The sequence below is a fragment of the Lethenteron reissneri genome, chromosome 54 (genome assembly GCF_015708825.2).
Source record: "Lethenteron reissneri isolate LAM-NWPU_2019-01 chromosome 54, ASM1570882v1, whole genome shotgun sequence".
In the NCBI taxonomy this organism is placed as follows: Eukaryota; Metazoa; Chordata; class Hyperoartia; order Petromyzontiformes; family Petromyzontidae; genus Lethenteron; species Lethenteron reissneri.
In genome coordinates this window covers 3022035-3042020 of record NC_083832.1, presented here as the reverse complement: position 1 = coordinate 3042020, position 19986 = coordinate 3022035, and the positions used below count along the sequence as shown (strand labels likewise).

The window sequence follows — 19986 nt, the reverse complement described above, 5'->3', positions numbered from 1 at the left end:
GGTGGGAGGGGCGGAATTTGACAGGGGATGGGTCTCATTTGTTACACCAGGGCCCATGTGAATCACCCTATACCACTTGGACCCATAAATAGAACTATAGACTGGCATGGGAGCTGTAGACTAACATAGGGGACCGTGTGGCGTTGATATCGAGGGTGCAGGCGGTGCAACTGCAACGGGGCCCACGGGCAAAGCGAAGGGATTCGGGCGCCGGGCTACGAAGAGGGTGGGGAAATTTAATCCTGCAGGCCCTCTCCCACCCGCGTTAAATTATTTGCACCAGGGTGACCTGCCGACCATGTTATGCCGCCAGGCCTGCAGCGCTCTTCCACAGCGGTCCACTCACTGCTCACAGTCATCTTCACACCAACCTCACTCACCGGTGCAGGACCGTCGCTGAGCTCAGCGTTATGCACGGCCTGTTCAGCACAGAGGACCACTTGGATCTCCAATGCGGCTGAAGCAGAATTGCACTGCACTGGAAAGTGTCGTATTTACACACGGGGCCACCGTTTTCATCAATTCCAAATGCTGGATGAGGGCCTCCCCCATGCCGTACAGGCCGCAGATGATGGGTGCTGTTTGACCATACTTCATCACGCTGGTGTGTGCGGGTTGGTGATAGCGGAAAGTATAGATGTGGGAGGATATTAAAAGTCAGCATGATGTCTTTAACCTCTGTGCCTCTTTCTGTCTCTCAATGTGTCCATATTTCTCGTGAATACATCATTCAAAACCATCCTTACTCAGACATATTGGTATATAAACATCTGCGTGTGTGTGTGTGTGTAGGCTCGTGTGGATATTCCTGTGCCTTCTGCCCCGGGTCTCTGGCCTGGATTTTGACCCGTACGCCGTCCTGGGGGTGGCTCGCTCCGCACCCCAGAGCGACATCAAGAAGGCTTACAAGGCGCTCGCCCGCGAGTGGTACGCATCAGAGCCAGCAGCGGCACTGAGACGGGAACCGATTCGGCGGCACATTGTGACCGGATACAAAGCCAAGCGTAGCACAGCTACAAGGCTGGATACGAAGTTATAGTCGAAGAGATGAAGGTGCAGCCCTGCAATGTATTGCTCGTGCCCCACTGCTGGTGGAAGGCCATCCACTAGAGGGAGCTCTGTCGTGCCCCTCTGCAGGGGATATGATGCCTTCGCGTTCAGCCTACTCGCCACACATGACCTGCCAATCGACAAACTGGGGTTGCACCCATTTGTGCTGCTGTGGGGACAGAGCTGTGGTTGGGGATTTGATAATTTTGTGTGATTTTTTTTCCACTGCCTTGCCGGGCGATTGGATCGAACTGGTGACGTCTGGATTGCTAGTCCGGCGTGATAGCCATCTCTCCATGGCAGCGTCCCGCAAAGTACCACAGTGGCGAGACCGCCGTGCCGAGATGTTAACTACCTCGCCTGGTTTCGATTTCGACCCTGACGCCTGCTGTATATTTGGAGTTTGCTTTTTTTCCCTGTGGTCGCGTGGCTTTTTTCCCAGTCCTCTGGTTTTTCCCTCCACATTTAGAAACATGTGTTTAGAGTATTTGGCTGCTATACAAATTCAACATGATGAGCCACTTCGTTCAGCTATCAATTGTGGCCAGGTCGCTTCTGAAAAAGAGCGATATAGCTCAGTGGGCTTTACCTGGTAAAATAAAAATAGTTAGTTACACGAGCTACTTTGCACGACGCAAAGTAGCTCATGTATAGGGTAGGTGGCGGTGAAGGCTGAGGCGATGGATACCAGAATGGTCGGATGATGCTGTCAGTGATATAAGTGTGTGGTTGGGGCGACGCAAATTGGGTAGCGGTATTAAAAAATTGATGACGTAGTTGCGAAGTGAAATAAAAAGGGTAAGATGTAAATCGGGCGTATGATTGTACGTCTATTTACAGGCATCCAGACAAGAACCGGGATCCGAATGCGGAAGACCGGTTTGTGGAGATCACTAAAGCCTACGAGGTGAGAGAGACGTACGCACATTTCCACCAGTGAGGCAGTGATGCCGAAGAGCCACATGACAAAAACGGATAAGATTTAAAAAGCAAGGTCTGAATTGGCTAATGATGCTGAGGGGGGGAGGAGGGGAGCGTGAAATTGTGCAAAGTTTGGGGTTAAAGTTCAGAGGTCCATAGCCAAGCGTGCTGAATCAGTCAATGGATTGAAAACTAAAATTATTTTTATTTTACCAGGTGAGGCCCCACTGAGCTATGTAGCTCTTTTTCAGAAGCCACCGGTCCACAAATGATAGCTCAACGAAATGGCTTACTATGTGGAAATGTATAGCAGCTTAACCACTGTAAATGCACGATGATTCTAACCGTGGAGGGGAAAACCTGACAAAAATTCACGCGACCACGGAAATATATAGCAGGCGTCAGGTTCGGGATCGAACCCACGACCTCCTGCATACCAGTGGGCCTTACCTGATAAAATAAAAATTATTAAAACCACAGCAAGAATTTTTTTGAAAAATGTTCTTGCTGTGGTTTTCACACCTGATGATGATTGCTTGTGTTGCAATGGAAAGGTCGTGAAAATTGTATTGTTTTATATTTTTATTATTTTATTATTTCGCTTCTATGTGACTTTACCGAAAGAACCATTAATATGAATGCCTGCAGTCACGAAAGCTTTAACTCGAAAAAGAAAAAATAATTTTTTACAAATTTTAGTTTAGTCACACGAACCATACGGAGAAGATGGCGTTTTCTCACGGCTGCTTTGATTGTTTGCAGGTCCTGTCCAATGAGGAGAAGCGCTCGCAGTACGACCGGTTTGGCAGCGCACATGGCGGAGGGGCTCAGTTCCAGCAGGGCGGCAACTTCCATCATCACGACCCGTTCTCCTCCTTCTTCGCACATCCCTACTTCAGCTCCTTCTTCCAAGAGGATGAGAGGTGGGGGGGGGCACCAGTTCCCGGTGATGAATGCTGTGGCATCAGCGCACCTGGGGGGGGAGGGGGTCAGACATTTGTGATGATGTGTGACGAGGGGGGGGGGTGGTTTGAGAAATGTGACGTCACATCAAAATGCGCAATTTTAAATATAGACAACACATTCTACTTAATTAAATCGACTTTTTAATAAATGTTTTCTCCTACAACATCAGAGTGCAGAGCCACATTAAATTCGCACTACAATGACAATAGTTTAAAGCGATTTGAAGCATGTTTTTTTTTTTGGGGGGGGGGGGGCAGAGCTTTGTGACGTCATATTTGAGGGGGGGGTCTGACTTTTTGTGACGTCGTGTAACGAGGGGGGGGGGGTCAAAAATCGTCCAAAATCGCGTGACATAATTTATGGACGGCCCCTAAGGGCTGATTGGTTGAGACCGGAGTGGGCGGTACCTGTAGTTACTGCCCAGCCAATGACGTGCATCCCTCCCGGTGGCACGGTGACATCCGAGTCCGACCCGCTTTGCGATTGGCCGCTTGTGATGATTGCATTGAACGGAGCGGCAGCGCAGTGGTTAGCGCAATGCTCAAAAAACCTGGCAACCTCATAGATTGGTGAAGAATTATATTTAATCCAGTCCTGCTCGATCCCCCCACCACCCCTTTTACCCTTCACCATCCCGCGCTAACCAGCATGGTGAAGAATGGTCAGCCAGCACGGCAAGACAGGCATGACATTAGAAGGCCTTAATCCAACAGTAGATTGGTAAAGACATGTAGGTTAACATTAACTGCAGTCTGGCGTGGTTGCTGCCAGCATCTCATTTCTGTTGTTTGGCAACCCTGCCTGGCTGGAGGGCTTCATGATCGGCGCAGTGGTGCTGCCTTCACAGCTACGGCAGCGTAGCAACATGCGTGCCAGCTGCATGTTCCAGAACACCACAGGCCATTGCGCACGCCTCCTTCCTAAATAGAAAATGAAAGACAAGTAACAGTTGTGCAGTTGTGGCCACGCAACAACCCAAACTATGGACCGCTGTAGTGTGTGCTTCTTTAACGGAGGAGGAACCGCAAAACGACACAAACTCTCTCTCCTGAACCCTCCTCGTCGTGGCGAGTAGCAGACCTCGACATTGGCATCTAGCTTCTGAAACCATTCGCAATCATTCTTCTAGCACATGGTAAAGTTACGTGTAAATTATACGTGCAGGTTTCAGTTTGTGAGCCATGTGATTATAGCTTTGGGAGTAGCGCAACAAGTGCTGTGCAGTCCGCCGGAGAGCAGGCCAAGTGGAACGAAGCAGTTGTCACTGCGACGTGGCCCATTGTGTGGTTCTGGTAGCTGCGGTCACCGGCACTGTGGGGTTCTTCTTTAGCATCCCACGCGTGCAAGAGACGTGCACAACACCAGCTGCAGCAGCAGTGAGTAGTCAATGTTCTGCAGCGGTTGACGGAGGAGCCACCACAGTTTTCTTGGCAGACCCAAGGCCGTGCGGAGCAGCGGTGTGGGCCCCTTAATGAGGCTTCGATTGTTAACCTCGCCACAACCTGAGCGGTCTTCAGCTGACCTTACTTCATAGAAGCAACAGTTGCATGGAATAAGAGGGCAGCTTTGGGGTTGGCTGTCTCTCTGCGGGGCTCACGTGTTGCGCACGCGGCGCGTACTGCTTAAAATTTGTGATTTTTGTTCAAAAATTCACTTTCGTTGTAAGTGTAGAGGAGTAGTGGAGAGTGGTGGCGTCGTGTGCGCTGTCAGGTGCGGTGACCTCACGGGACGTGGGGTCGCACGCGCTGGGCAGTGCACGCGACATCACCCCTCCGAGGGTATATAAGGGAGACCCCGTAACGTAAGCGGGGTCACTGGAGGAACGGGGATAGTGGAAGGGGTAAAGAGGGAACCAGGGATAGTGATAAGTGTTAATAAACCCTGGCGGAAGCCCCTAACTCAACCTCCGTCTCCGAGTACCTCCGTCTACGATACAACAACTGGTGTCAGAAGTTTACACCGTCGCCAACATGTATAAAGCGGGCGCACGGCGTAGGAACCCACCGGCACATGACTTGGAGGGCGCCGAAGGCGGAGAGGAGGCTCCAGCAGTGACCCCGGAGCCCGGGACCCCGGTGACGGTTCCCGTGGAGACGAGCGGGCCGGAGCGGGAGGAGTCGGCTGCGGGGAGTGCCAGCTCACCGCCGCCGCCAGAGACGGAGAGCGTCCCCGCAGCTCTGCTGCAGCAGCTCCTGCAGGCGGTGGGGCAGCTGACCGCCAGGTTGGCCAAGGTGGAGGCGCGGACGCAGCCAACCGCCCCGCACGCGGGACGGGAGCAACTGTCAACTGCCAACGTTGAAAGCGCCGCAGTTTTCCCAGCGACCGCTCCACCGGAAATGGCCGCCATGTTGGCTGCGACTCAATCCGCGGCGGCCATGTTGGCTCGGGAGCCATATGCGGCCGCTGCTACGGCTGCCATGGCGACCGCGACGCCGCGTCTCTCCACCGACGCGGCCGGGATTTCTCGGCACGCCGCTCCTGCGAGACCAGCCGCCGGCGACGACGCGGCTCTACATCAAGCTGCACCCGCCGGGGGGGCCCCAGCGACCGCTCCACCGGAAATGGCCGCCATGTTGGCTGCGACGCAATCCGCGGCGGCCATGTTGGCTCGGGAGCCATATGCGGCCGCTGCTACGGCTGCCATGGCGACCGCGACGCCGCGTCTCTCCACCGACGCGGCCGGGATTTCTCGGCACGCCGCTCCTGCGAGACCAGCCGCCGGCGACGACGCGGCTCTACATCAAGCGGCGCCCGCCGGGGGGGCCCAGGGTAAGTACGCGCGTGCCGTCCTCGCCGGGCCGCCGGGGTGGGCAGCGGCGGCTGCTGCTGCCCCGTACATCGCTGTGCCGCCGGAATGGGCCGCGGGTGCTGCCGCGGCTCAACCTGTCGCTGCGCTCACGGGGCCGGACACCGGCGATGCCGCGGCTCTGCACCTCGCCGTGCCTGCGTCCCTTCTCATGGATGACGCCGCAGCTGCGTGTTATTCTGCCGCGTCTTCGGCGTGGCCCATGGAGGCTGCAACGCCGTGGCGCCTCGCCGCGTCGCGAGAGGTTGCCGCGGCTGCGGCCGCTGTCCCGCACCTCGCTGCGCCGGCGGGGAGGGCCGCGGGGGCCACCGCGGCTCCGTGTTTTACCGCCGCGTCTACGGCGTGGCCCGGGGAGGCCGCAACGCCGTGGTGCCTCGCCGCATCGCGAGAGGTTGCCGCGGCTGCGGCCGCTGTCCCGCACCTCGCTGCGCCGGCGGGGTGGGCCGCGGGGGCCGCTGCAGGCCCGAATTACACCGCCGCGTCTTCGGCGTGGCCCGTTGAGGCTACAACGCCGTGGTCCCTCGCCGCGTCGCGGGACGACGCCGTGGCTTCGTACGCCGCCGCTGACCGGTGGGTCGCGAAAGCGCAGGCGCCTTCACACTTTGCTGCGTCTACGGCGTGGCCCATGGGGGCCGCAACTCAGCCACAATTCGCTGCGCCTACGGCGTGGCCCATGGGGGCCGCAACTCAGCCACAATTCGCTGCGCCTACGGCGTGGCCCAAGGGGGCCGCAACTCAGCCACAATTCGCTGCGCCTACGGCGTGGCCCAAGGGGGCCGCAACTCAGCCACAATTCGCTGCGCCTACGGCGTGGCCCATGGGGGCCGCAACTCAGCCACAATTCGCTGCGCCTACGGCGTGGCCCATGGGGGCCGCAACTCAGCCACAATTCGCTGCGCCTACGGCGTGGCCCATGGGGGCCGCAACTCAGCCACAATTCGCTGCGCCTACGGCGTGGCCCATGGGGGCCGCAGCACCACCGCACCTTTCCGCGTCTTCGGCGTGGCCCGCGGGAGCCGCAATGCTGCCACCGCCGCAACACGTCGCGTCCGCTGGGTGGCCCGCAGGTGCCGCTTGGCTTCCACATCTCGCGGCGCCGCGCGGCCAATGGCAGCGCAGGTTACCCGACGTTGCGCCGTTTGTCGCGCAAGGGGGCGACTGGTCGGCCTTCCAGGACCGGTTCGACGCGGCATACATGTCGGTCGGCTGGTCCATGGAGGAGGCCTTGCCGGCGCTTCCGACCTGCTTGGACGAAAGGGCTCTGCAGGCCTTCAAGTCCATCCATCCGGCCAATCGGGCTACACTCCCGGCGGCCTATATCCAAATGGCCAACGTTTTTGAGCCGCCGTCCACCGCGCAGCTAAAGTTTTCATTGCGGCGGCGGGAGGAGGGGGAACTGCCGCTGGCCTTCCGCTGCTCGCTCCTGGCCCTGGCGCAGGCTGCATACCCTGACCTGTACGGCAGGGCACTTGATTCTATGGCCTTGGGGAAGCTGCTTGACCTGGCAAGGGAGCTAGGAATTGCTCTGTCGATCAACAATGATCGGCAGATCACATCCTTGGCGGTCGCAGAAAACATTCAGGCGCACCTCTCCCTCCGCCAACGGCCTCAGATGGCGGCGTGTGCGGGGATCCTGGCGCCGGACGGGGGGGACACCCTCGCGGCCCTGGCGATGCCCGATCGTCGAGGAAGGGGGACGGGTGGTCGCCGTCCGGAGCAGCGGGGGCGGCCGGGACCTTCCCGTCCACAGGAGGCGGACACGGTGGCCTGCTTCCGCTGTGGTCAGCGGGGCCACATTGAGCGGGGCTGCCGGAATGCCCTGGGGGCCTTTGGAAAAGGGACTCCACCTTCTCCCAGACCCTCCTTGGCATCGGGTTCGGGGCCCCAGGCGAGTCGCGACGCATCATCTGCGCGGCCGCTCCCTTCACCTCATGCATCTAGCGGGGCTAGGGCCCATCGTCATGGGGTTGTCCTCGAAGGGTCGGGTGCACCATCGTCATCACCCCCTCAATGGCCCAGACAGACCCGCCACTGGGATGCGCTTGCGCATAGGATGGTGGCGGCAGCTGCCGGCTCCTCAGCGGTGGCAGGATATGTGCAAGGGGTGCACGTTCGCCTCCTGGTGGATACGGGGGCGTCGGCCACCATTATTTCTGAGGCCATTTTTGGGCTGCTACCCCGCAGCGTGGGTCCATTAAGGCCGGTTCGCGGGGCTTGTGTCGCCGCGAACGGCGGCAGTTTGGGCATCCTGGGCCACGTTGTAGCGTCGGTTCGGGTTGACGAGATTGAGTTGGCCGGGCCGATTTTGGTCTCCAGGACCTTGGCAGTGCCATGCCTCTTGGGGACCGACTTTTTGTCTAGGATGCCCATCCGAATTCTCGTTGACCAGGGCTGTGTGGAAATGCCGTCAGGGAGGCGGCTGCAATTCCTACAATCACCTACCGTCCTGTCTCCCTTGGTCGCCGGTGTACGGGCCTTGAATAAAGTGCCGGTGACCGTACCACCGGCGTCACAAATCCTGATACCCCTTAGGTTGCGCAAACCGCTCGAAATGGGCTCCACGGAGACGGGTATCCTCCTGTCCCCGTCAAGCTACTTTTCAAGGACGAAGGGGTTGGTGGGCGCCTTGACAGCCGTGTCGGGGGGCCAGGACCTTTTTTTGCAGGTCCTCAATTCGGGACCCTTGCCGGTCATAGTCCCGGCCGGCGCCGTCCTGGCACACGCAACCCCGGCTCCTCCACCCGAGAGCGCTGCCCCGGATGGAGGGGTCGTGGCGGGCGTGATGCGCACGGGGGACCCCGACGCATCATGGATCGCCACGTTGTGCGACGAGAATGCCTCGTTGTCCTTCGGGGAACGTCGGCAACTCCGCGACCTCATCGAACGGTTCACCGATGTGTTCAGCCAAAGTAAGTTTGATCTGGGTCGCACTACTCTTTTGGACCACCACATAGACACGGGCGACGCGGCCCCCATTCGACTTAATTCCCACCGCTTTAGCCCAGCGGAAAAAGATCATGTCCGCTCGGCTGTCGAGGAAATGTTGGCGGCGGACATCATCTCCCCATCTACTAGCCCTTGGGGTGCCCCCATTGTGCTAGTCAAGAAACGGGACGGGAGTCTCCGGTTCTGCGTCGATTTTCGTAGATTGAACAAGATCTCGGTGGCTGATGCATATCCATTGCCTCGCATGGATGATTCCTTGGACGCCCTCTCGGGCGCGCGGTTCTTTTCGACTTTAGATTTGCTCTCCGGCTTCTGGCAATTGCCACTGGATGAGGCCTCTAGACCCAAAACAGCGTTCCGCACGCCCCAGGGGTTGTTCGAGTTCAATCGGCTTCCTATGGGTCTCCATTCGGCCCCGGCCACCTTCCAGCGTCTCATGGAGATGGTCTTGGCGGGGCTGCAGTGGGAGTCTTGTCTAATCTACTTGGATGACGTTATTGTTTTTGGCCGTACGTTTGGCGAGCACTTGCAACGCCTTGAGGCGGTGTTCGTCAAAGTGCGTGCTGCTGGCTTGAAATTCAAACCCCAGAAATGCCACTTGCTACAACCATCGGTGAGGTATTTGGGACACATTGTTAGCACGTCAGGTGTCGCCACGGACCCGGATAAAACGGCTTGTGTCCGGACGTGGCCGACTCCCACATCTGTCGCGGAGGTGCGTAGCTTCGTTGGATTCGCATCGTACTATCGCCGGTTTGTCCGCGATTTTGCGACAATTGCGAAGCCACTGCACGCCCTTTCCGCCAAAGGACAAAGGTTTCACTGGGGCGCGGAGGAGGAGGCGGCTTTTGCGGCGCTTCGCACGGCCTTGGCGGATGCGCCGCCCTTGGGGTACCCGGATTTTACGAAACCCTTCCTGCTCGATACCGATGCCAGCGACACGGGAATTGGGGCTGTCCTGGCCCAGGTGGTCGACGGGGTTGAGAGGGTGGTAGCCTATGGCAGTCGCGTTCTGTCCTCGACGGAACAGCGATATTGTGTGACCCGGAGGGAGCTTTTGGCCATAGTTTATTTTGTTCAGTTGTATAGACCATATTTGTACGGTAGGCTGTTTACGGTCCGAACCGACCACGCGGCCCTGCAATATTCGCTGAAGATTAGTCAGCCCTCGGGTCAGCTGTCTCGCTGGCTCGAAGTGCTCCAGGATTACCCTTTTGATGTAATCCATAGGAAGGGGACACAGCATGGAAATGCGGACGGTTTATCCCGATTGCCGGCAGGCGGCGGGTGTGCTTGCGCCCTGGGCTCTAGCCGTTGCAAGGCCCCAGGGGACGCCGCGGCCCAGTTGGTCGCGTCGGCCGAGGCGGACACCCCTCCAGGTGCGGCGTCGACCGCAGATTTCGGCCTTGGACTTCCCCGGGAGGTATGGTCCGGCTTGCAGATGGAGGATTCCTCTCTGCTGAAGCTACGGCGCCGTGTCGGACATAACGCCCGGAGCTTAGCTTCGTCGGCTGCCCCGGCGATCGCCGTGCATGACGGACTACTCATGCGTTGGGATGCCCAATTGGAACGCTATTGTGTGGTTGTGCCCACTAGCCTGCGTGGTAAATTAACCCGAGCCATTCACGAGAAGCTTATGCACCTTGGCTACCACAAGACCTTATTGACCCTTAAGCGGGACTATTACTGGCCGGGTGTTGAGGGTGACGTAGCACTGATTTTGAAGGGTTGCCACGACTGCGCGCGGAGGAAGGCCCCAGTTGTCCAGGACCGGGCCCCGCTGCAGTCCATCCGGGTTTCTCGCGTTAATGAGCTCGTGGCGCTCGACATTTTGGGGCCATTCCCTGCATCCCAACGGGGCCACAAATACCTCTTGGTGGGCGTTGAGTACCTCACACGTTGGCCCATGGCATGGCCTTTGGTCGATCAGTTGGCCTCTTCTATCACCGAGGCCTTCGTCCAGGGATACGTGTTTGACAAGGGCGCGCCGGAACAATTGTTGACTGACCAGGGGCGGAATTTCTCGTCTAGGTTGCTCAAGGAGGTGTGTGACCTCCTTGGCACCAAGAAAATCCGCACCTCGCCCTACCACCCCCAGTCAGATGGGATGGTAGAGCGCTTGAACCGCACCCTTACGTCCATGCTGTGCCACCAGGTGAACACGTCCCAGTCAGACTGGGACCTGTTCGTCCCGGGGGTCTTGGCGGCGTATCGGTTGGCCCCTCATGCCTCCACGGGATTTTCGCCTTTTTATTTAATGTACGGTAGGGAACCGGAGCCCCCGGTGCACGTCCAGATGGACGTTGGCTCCTCCAAGAAGGGGTCGTCGGTGCCGACCCCTTTGAAGGTCGCACTTGACCGGCTGCGCGAGGCGCGACAGGCCGCTGCCGAGAATTCCGCAAGCCGGCAGGCGGCTAATGAGCGGCTGCCAAAACACCAGGCAGCTGGCCTCCCGTGGGTAGCGGGTCAAAAAGCGTGGCTGCATTGTCCCCAGGTCCCCGTTGGCACATCGGCCAAATTGCATCGCCCTTGGCAGGGACCCGTGGAGGTTGTGGAGGTCCGCCGGCCGCAATGCGTCCGGATTCGATTCGGTCGCAGGCAGTGGATAGTGCACCCGTCCCGGCTCAAACGTTATGTTCCATCTACCCTGGGGGATCCACCCCCAATTCCGGAGCGGCCGGCTGATGATGTATCCGGCGTGCCTGACCGGCCGGGTCTCGTTGACGGAGGTGACGTCCGACCTGTGTGTGTGCCCCCAGGCCCCTCCCGAGTGAGGCCGACAGAGACCCCCCAGGCACCGGAGGCCACGGCGGTGGGCCTGTTGCCCGCTGACGGCCCACCTGCACGGGTGGCGGACACCGCACGAGGGAGCGGGCCAGCAGCGCATACCCGCTCGAGGGGGGTGCGGCTCCGGTGACGGCCCTGATGGCCGTTCAGCGGGCCTAGCCCCTGGCGCCCGTTCGGCGCTATCCGGCGGATGAGGCCTTCGGGCTCTATTTGTTTTGTTTTTTTGTTGTTACTGTTCTGCTTGAAGGGCCGTGCTGCCCTAAGGTTGATTGCAGCCGGGTCGGCTGTTTTTTTTTTACGGGGGGGGGTGATGTAGAGGAGTAGTGGAGAGTGGTGGCGTCGTGTGCGCTGTCAGGTGCGGTGACCTCACGGGACGTGGGGTCGCACGCGCTGGGCAGTGCACGCGACATCACCCCTCCGAGGGTATATAAGGGAGACCCCGTAACGTAAGCGGGGTCACTGGAGGAACGGGGATAGTGGAAGGGGTAAAGAGGGAACCAGGGATAGTGATAAGTGTTAATAAACCCTGGCGGAAGCCCCTAACTCAACCTCCGTCTCCGAGTACCTCCGTCTACGATACAACATAAGTATTGAATGGGTCTGAGCGATGCGTCGTGTCGCACGGGAACAGGCTGGACGGAGAGGAGCAGGTCGGATGGCGTGCGTTCGAGGGGAGGCTGCTCAAGGCGAGCTCCCAGCGGCCTTTCATGCTGCGTGTGACGTCACGAGCCTGCCTCGCCTGCCGGCAAATGCTGCCTATGTGGAAGAGCACAGCTCCGACGCTGCTTGGCTATGGTAAGGCAGAGTGGATTCCCATTCGTGGGTTTCCTGGGTTAGGATTCCTGATGGCTTCGGGTTCTTGATTGTTGTTGATGATAATAAACTCAACTATTAAACAAAATTTTTATATTACCAAGTACGGCCACACTGGGCTATATAGCTCTTTTTTAAAAGCATCCTGGCCATCAGAAATGATAGCTCAACAAAGTGGCTTATCACGTGGAAATTGATAGTAGCCTAATACTCTAAACGCATGTTTATAAAAGTGGAGGGAAATACTGGAATACCCAGAGAAAAATTAACGTAACCAGAGGGAGGATCTGCAAACTCAAAATATACAGGTGTCAGCGTCGGGATCGAACCCACAACCTCCCGTATACCTAGAAGGTAATTAAAATCTCGCCACCGTGGCAACCCAGAAGTTAATAATAATAACTTACAATGCGACGCACAGTAATTGCTCACTCTCGTAGAGAGATAACTACTCGGATGCGCGAGGAACCACGGACGAGTGGGAACCCTTGCCAACAATTGCACGAACTCTGCTGTCCTCTATATATTTAAACGCTTTATCGTCCAATTTTGGAGTATTTACATATGGGATTAAACCGGAGCACCAGAAGAAAACCCATGCATGTTAGGGGGAAATGCTGTATCCCACACAAACCGAACAGGTATCGTTCACATCTTTGCTGTACTGGCTTCTCCTGGCAAGCCAAGGTATGATACCTTCTGATTACAGCCAACAACATGACACGTGCATTTTCTCCAGGTGCTCTTTTTACCCTCCCAGATGTGCAAACACTAACTAATTGGCCGAAAACACCTAAATGGGCCTGTGGTACAGTTTGGCGCCAGCTATCATAGAGTGCGGTCGTGGCGCTATAGTTCTCTGCGGTGAGTAACAATAGCTTTAAAAACAGCGGCGCTACGCCTTTCTAAATAAAATTAACGCTGAACTGCTCGCGCGTTCCGAGAATTCAGCGGTGAACAGGGGACCCACACCCTGCAACTGGCAGACGTCTCGGAACGAGAAAAGGGTTAACCCGCTTCAGCCAATTGGATCTCTCCGAGAGGTCCGTGTCCGAGACCCTGCCGTGCTGCACGAGAACGCTTTTGTGTGGCTCGCTCGCTCTTGTAGGCGTGGGCGTGGGCATGGTTGACGGGGACGTGGATGCGCGCCTGGTGATGAGGCTGGGCGTGCGCACGGTCCCCGCCGTGGTCGCGGTCCTGTCGGGGAAGAGCCACGTGTTCTCTGGGACGCTCTCCCGCGATGCGCTGCTCTCTTACCTCGACTCGCTGCTGCCGTCCCAGCTCGTGCAGACGGTGGGTGGGTCGGTTGGTTCGGGTGGGGTGGGTGGGTTGGCTGGGGTCGGGTGGGTTGGGTTGGGGGGTTGTGGTGGGGTGGGTTTGGTTGGGGTGGATTTGGTTGGGGTGGGGTGGGTTGGGTGGGTGGGTTGGTTGGTTGGGTGGGGTTGGGTTGGGAGGGTTGGGATTGGTTGGGGTGGGTGGGTTGCGGATGGTTGGGTTGGGGTGGTTGGATTGGGTGGTTGGGTGGGTGCATGTGATCTACACAGCAATCCATGTAGTTGAGTGATGGGCAACCTGCGACCAGCGGGCTGCACGCATCCCTTGGAACCCCTTGTGGTGGCCCGATGTCAGTATGTCTATGGTGTTCTTCACACATTTTCAGAGGGGGGGGCACTTTTGCTGATAAGACATCAGTGTGAGGGCCGCCACACTGCCTGCAAGGGGTGTTTTCACATTAGTGTATTGTCAGGGGCCACGCGTCAAGGGCCACCAGGGGCCGCCAGTGGCTCGTGGGCCTTGCAATGAAGAACACCAGTCTAGGATGTCGCGTGAGGTCATGATTAGTGCACAAGCAAGATGTCAAGCTTGCGTCCCACCGAGGCGAAGGAGGGGCCGCTCCTGTGGCCCACCGACTCGTCTAGGGATTGCCTACCGCTGGTCTAGCTCCTGCACGCGACGTGATTTTATCACACCATCTCCGCGTTGGGCCTTCTGCCGGGCGCGTCGTGCTCCTCTGTCCGCCACTCCACGTCGTTGAGTGCCGAGCCGCCGGGCCATCATCCCTCGTCGTGATGGCTCCCGCCCCGAGCCCCACTCACCCTTCTCTACGTTCGTGTTCACCGCCCCACAGGTTGATGCCGACTCAATCGAGCCGTTCCTGCAGGGTGCCGTGAGTGACAGCAAGCCGCGCGCTCTGCTCTTCTCCGCACGCACGACACCGTCCCTGCTTTACAAGGTGGGCCACGTTTACACCGTGCATCGCGCACACCAGGACCCGTGTTGATTGTGGCCTTCGCGACGTTTTATCCGCTTCGTTTTTTTATTCTTGTCAGCTCTCTCCCGCTGCTGGCTCTCCCGATGAATTTTTTTTTTCAGGTTGAAACCCCGTGTTGTTCTGCGTGACGTTCTACGTTTCGCGCGCCCCCCCCCCCCCCCGCAATGTGTGCCAAGAGCTTATTCAGTGAAACGTCGAACATCGTTATTTTAAACAACACCGCGATTTAGCCCGAAAGAAACTCATGGGAGAGAGCCGTACGACAGTACAACCACGGATTTGAATGCCAGGGCTAGTCGGGTGTTGCCAGTGACCGAACGGACTATGCCTCTCCCGCCAGCTCACGGCATTCGCGTACTGGGACTACGTGCGGTTCGGGTTCGCCTTCGGTTCCGGGGGACACCACAAGGAGACTCTGCGCCGCTTCGGGGTGAACGCGTTCTCCCCGACGCTGCTGCTCTTCAAAGAGAGCCCCGTGGAGCCCGCCGACATCCTGCAGGTCTCGCCGCTCCCGTCGTCGTTGTCATCTTCTTCATCGTTGTCATCATCGTCGTCATCATTGTCATCATCTTCATTATTGTCATCATCTTCATCGTCGTCATCATCTTCATCGTCGTCATCGTTGTCGTCTTTGTCATCATCACCGTCATCGTTGTCATCATCGATTACTCACAGCATGCTCCTTCTATGCAGTACATCTCCAGGCTGCTCACTCAGGTGTCCCGATTCGACGAGTTTGTGTTAACATTTCACTATTCATCAGCATCATCAATTTACATCATGATCAGGCATGATCGATCCACTGCTCGATCCACCGCCGCCATCTCTCGTGGTCCTGCGATGCGATAATCCATCAAAAATCCTTAAACTATTAAACTAAAAAAATAATTTTTATTTGACCAGGTAAGGCCCACTGAGCTACGTAGCTCTTTTTCAGAAGCGACTTGGCCACAAATGATAGATCAATGAAGAGGCTTATCATGTGGAAATATATAGCAGCCAAATACTCGAAACCAGTGTTCTTCACACATTTTTAGAAGGGGGCCACTTTCACCGATAAGACATCAGTGTGAGGGCCGCCACACATTTGAAACCATTGGTTCTGACAGGACGGTGGGGTGTTTTGTCATTTGTGGGGTAAAGCGTTGGTCCTCCCACACATTCCGAGATGTCTGGCCAACGTGCGAAAGAGTAGGCCAAGCACCCCGTAGAGCTCCCTTTAGTTGAGGATCTGAGCAGTGGCATGAGCAGGCATTTGCAGGACTGCACCTGAATTGAACCTTCCCTTTTTCAGACGAAAGACATCAACAGGGAGGCTCTGGATGAAATCATCTCGAGGAACAAGTTCTTGGTGGTTCCCCGACTGACCAGTCAGAAGGTCTTTGAGGAGCTGTGCCCTGCTCGAGGGGCCTTCCAGCAGAACAGGTGCCTCCCTAACACGGGGAGATGTGACCAGACACACGTTGAAGTTTATACTGGTAGGAACCTCCTGGTTACACCAGCCCACAGGGGATTATTGTGTCCGTCCGTCGTGCAGGGAGGGCCTGGTTGGGGAGGGGCAGGGTGGGGAGGGGCAGGGTGGGGAGGGGCTGGGTGGGGAGGATGGGGTTGGTTGGGGAGGGTGGGGAGGGGCTGGATGGGGAGGGTGGGGAGGGGCTGGGTGGGGAGGGTGGGGAGGGGCTGGATTGGGAGGGTGGGGAGGGTGGGGGGTGGGAGGGGTGGGGCTGGGTGGGGAGGGGCTGGTCACCCCGTGGTGCCCTTAAAAAACTCAACGTTTAACCTACTCACGCCGGCTTGTGCCCGCCCTCACAGTCGGGCATATTTGCGGAATACACCACGCCGCCGTTGACCCTGGCCATTGACCGAGCAACCCAACGTTCCTACCAGCTCCCTCCGCAGGAATGTGTTTGGCACGTTACATATATATGTATAGGGCGCCACGGTGGTGAGATGTTATCTCCCTCACCTGATGTACCAGAGGTCGTGGGTTCAATCCCGACCCTAACACTTATATATTTTGAATTTGCATGTCTCTTTGTTGTTGCGTGGATTTTTCTCCGGGTCCTCTGGTTTTTACCTCCACATGTAGAAACATGCATTTAGAGCATTTGGCTGCTATGGCCTGGCACGCCAAATCCATCCTTTTAGTTAAGTTTTTTTATTGCAACTTCACACTATAAGTTTAAATTATATTGGATCGTCTTCATGAGAGTTATTGTGTAACCCCCTTTTTACAGACGGACAGGCAGACGTAGCTAAATGAAATTCCGCTTTCAACCTGAACTTGAAAGCATTTTAAAATTCAGCTGTGTGCGTTTTCTCTCGACGGAAGTTAACGAATGCATCCCTTTCCTCTAGGCCGTGCGTGGTTCTGGTGTCGGAAGACTTGGCGCTCATCTCTGGGCTTCTCAATGCAGCCTCCATGCAGGCCAAGGCGCAGTTCATCCACGTGTCGCGGGACACGCAGCCCGACTTCACGAGGGCGCTCGCCAACGCTGTGGGCGCAACCGGGGAGAACAGCGTACGCACACTTGCACACGCGCACAGGCGAACACGCGCACATTCGAACACGAGCACATTCGAACACGCGCACAGCCGAACACGCGCACAGGCGAACAATCGCACACATGCAGGCTCGCACACACGCGAACACGCCAATACTCAAACACCATGATGCGCAGATCCTTTGTCGATCCACTGCTGTGGACGAAGCCCTCCTACAGCGCCACTGTCATTCACCACGCAGCTCGGTGCGGGTTGATGAAGCCTTGGTGCAATGACGTCAGAGCATTGGGCCTGCAGCCCAGTAGCCCTGATATTGTCTTGTTTGTACCGTGATGAAATGTAACGGATTTAGTGTAACTGGCGATAATAATTTGAATAGGTCGTAAATGATCGATCCTCGTGAATACGGTTTCATGCGTGTAGCTTGACCGGGGCCACGTTGCCAGCAGATTTTAGTTGTACTGTACCACGCTCTCACATCTTTGCTAAATGCCGTCCCCAACCCGCACTCACCACCGTGACGGGGTTAGGGCCCCTCATCCATCCAGCAGTGGATTGACAAAATAGCCACAACAGTATAAACTGGTGCCTAGATGTAATTCATTCTTCGGGGCTACTAAGCCGTTCAATTTTATTTCACGTTCTGCACTGCTTTCTCTCGCCTCGCCTGCCGCCAGGTAATTGCCGTTTGGCGAGAGAGTCCATCTGGCAGGGCTGCTTGCGAGTTGGTGGCCGACCACTGGAAGGGCCTGGAATGGGATGTGCACTTCCTGCTGGAACGCGTCGATGACATCGTCGGCAGAGGAATGAAAAAGCTCCCTTACTTGGCCACGTTGCCACATCTACACGACGAGAACACTCCGGTATGTGCCGTGTTCCTTGCTCATGCTGTATTTGTGGAAAGGCTGTGTGTGTGTCAGCGTGGTTTGGGGCTATGGTGGGGAGCGGTAGTGTAGTAGAGGTTACCGCGCTGCGGTACGAGCCCGGTGACCCGAGTTCGATTCCCGATCACGGCCAACACCAGTGACAATTATCTGAACCGGTCCTGGTCCTCCCCTAGGTCGATCCAAATGAATACCTGGTGCGGTGTGTAAACATCGCAACTAGGGAGACAAAGGCGGCCAGGCATGGTGCTGGCCACCCAAGTCCTCGTGCAGGGCCAGCCTTCACAGGTGCTCCTTCTAAGAGCACTTGCCCCAACAGTCTGTTAACGTCTATACGGGGGGATATTTGTCTTTTGTGTGTGGGTTCTGATGAGTGTGGATGTATGTTTTGTTTGGATGTGTGCACCAGTGTGATGCATCAGTGTAAACAAATTTAAATGCATAATTTTGTATTTTATTCTAGTTAACCCTGACTAATGCTCGAGGGTTGTCATCAACCGTGACAGTTACTACGGTCTACCCACCAATGATCACAAAGCATGACTGACGATATGAAATTAACTACAGCAGAACTGGTTATGTGGACGGGGTGGGGAAATAAAATCACACAACTTAGAATCTGCTGGGAGAGCCAAGAATTTTCGTGGGGTGCTGGGTGGGGGGGATAAATTGCAGATAATTGAAGGAATTTGTATCAACTCTTATCCGCTAAACACATGCAGATAATTGCACAAGTCACGGCGGTCAAAACACAAGGATAAACCCCTGCAGGGTAATTGGCTGTACGTGGCGGACCATCTGTATCTTTGTGTACGTCCTGAAGGAGTGATGGTGCAGTGGTTAGTTCAATGATCCCAACCATCAAATTTTATTCCCCTACCTTCCACAACATTGGCCAAGCGGAGTCTGAAACTGTCCTAGGGTCTCCTGAAGGTGAACTCGGCCTTTAAATGTGTACCTTGTACGGTGGGATCACACCGGCACTGGAGAGAGGTTAAAGGTCGGCGGGACATGCATGGTGTTGTTGCAGTACGTACTCACGCGTGCCGTGCAATCCTTAATGGGTGCTTAACCCACAGCACCTTGTCCTTTATGGTTCTGTAAGGCTAACCGACGATCGTTGTGTTCATGTGCACATGCTGCCTTTCAGAATATAATAGTTCGTTGGTATCGTGCACTTGAAGATATATTCTCGGACATTTGGTCAGAAATGCATCTGATCCGATGGTAGGTGGTTTTTGTTTTATTTCACACGCAATAATACTCCTTTATAATTATTGGTACATCTGCGGCAGTGAGCTACATTCCATAAGTCAAGAGTTTTGTTTCAGCAGAAATTTGGTGTTAGTCAAATTAATGTTCGCGAAAATATGTTTTGGGGGGAAGTATTAATTGACATTCAAGCTTTGTAAAACAATAAAATTCTGAAAATAAACCATAAAGGTCATTAATTGTGGAAATTATACAAACAGCAAGATTGCCAGCAGCCACAGGCCTGCAGGTCATACATCCCTTTGAAATGCTCACCAGTTGTGGCTTGAAATCTATACATTTCCTTATGCGGATCTGTCCCGAATTGGCTGATAACTTCATAGATAGACAACTGAAAAACAATTGTTGGCGACGTCTCACCGCCTGGCAGCCTTCCAGCTCTTGTCTGTGGTTCCTCAGCGATTACACGAACGACGCTATATAAAGGTAATAATTTGATTAGATACGGGCGATTATTGTACTCATGTATAAACAGACACGGATGCACGAGTCAAATGCATTTGCAAGTGTTGCGCCATAAGGTGCTGTAGGTAGCTGACCTGCTCACGGGCCGACAGGGGGCAGCCGAGAGAGAGCGAGGTGCGTAGGGGTTGACCGAAGGTCAAACCCCCGCCCCCCCCCCCCCCCCCCGGTGACCGGAGGTTGACACCCCAGACCCCCCAGGGGCTGGGGGCTGAGGGGGGGGGGGTCCCCCCACCACTTCATAAGACCCCTTAAGATTTAAGGCCCTCTAAGACCTTCTAGAAGGTTCTGGAGGGGGGGTC

General features: G+C 56.2%; 2 protein-coding genes across 3 annotated transcripts in view; both read left to right on the top strand.

Moving 5' to 3' along the window:
• Positions 1–19986, top strand: part of DNAJC16 (DnaJ heat shock protein family (Hsp40) member C16) — a 32698-nt gene that overhangs the window by 3567 nt on the left and 9145 nt on the right. For both annotated transcript variants that reach the window (XR_009756856.1, XM_061574048.1), the window contains exons 2-12: positions 793–927; positions 1891–1957; positions 2734–2894; positions 12108–12271; positions 13398–13582; positions 14418–14522; positions 14902–15060; positions 15856–15986; positions 16920–17082; positions 17744–17929; positions 19101–19177. Coding sequence is in view for 1 of the 2 variants with exons in the window: in XM_061574048.1 (XP_061430032.1) it covers positions 793–927; positions 1891–1957; positions 2734–2894; positions 12108–12271; positions 13398–13582; positions 14418–14522; positions 14902–15060; positions 15856–15986; positions 16920–17082; positions 17744–17929; positions 19101–19177 (1533 nt within the window). In the remaining variant the exon portion in view is untranslated. The remainder of the gene's footprint in view (positions 1–792; positions 928–1890; positions 1958–2733; positions 2895–12107; positions 12272–13397; positions 13583–14417; positions 14523–14901; positions 15061–15855; positions 15987–16919; positions 17083–17743; positions 17930–19100; positions 19178–19986) is intronic.
• Positions 6642–12024, top strand: LOC133356506 (uncharacterized). The gene is made up of 2 exons (XM_061574049.1): positions 6642–7631; positions 11449–12024. Exons 1-2 carry the CDS (start codon positions 6657–6659, stop codon positions 11461–11463), a joined length of 990 nt encoding a protein of 329 aa, XP_061430033.1. The 5' UTR covers positions 6642–6656; the 3' UTR covers positions 11464–12024.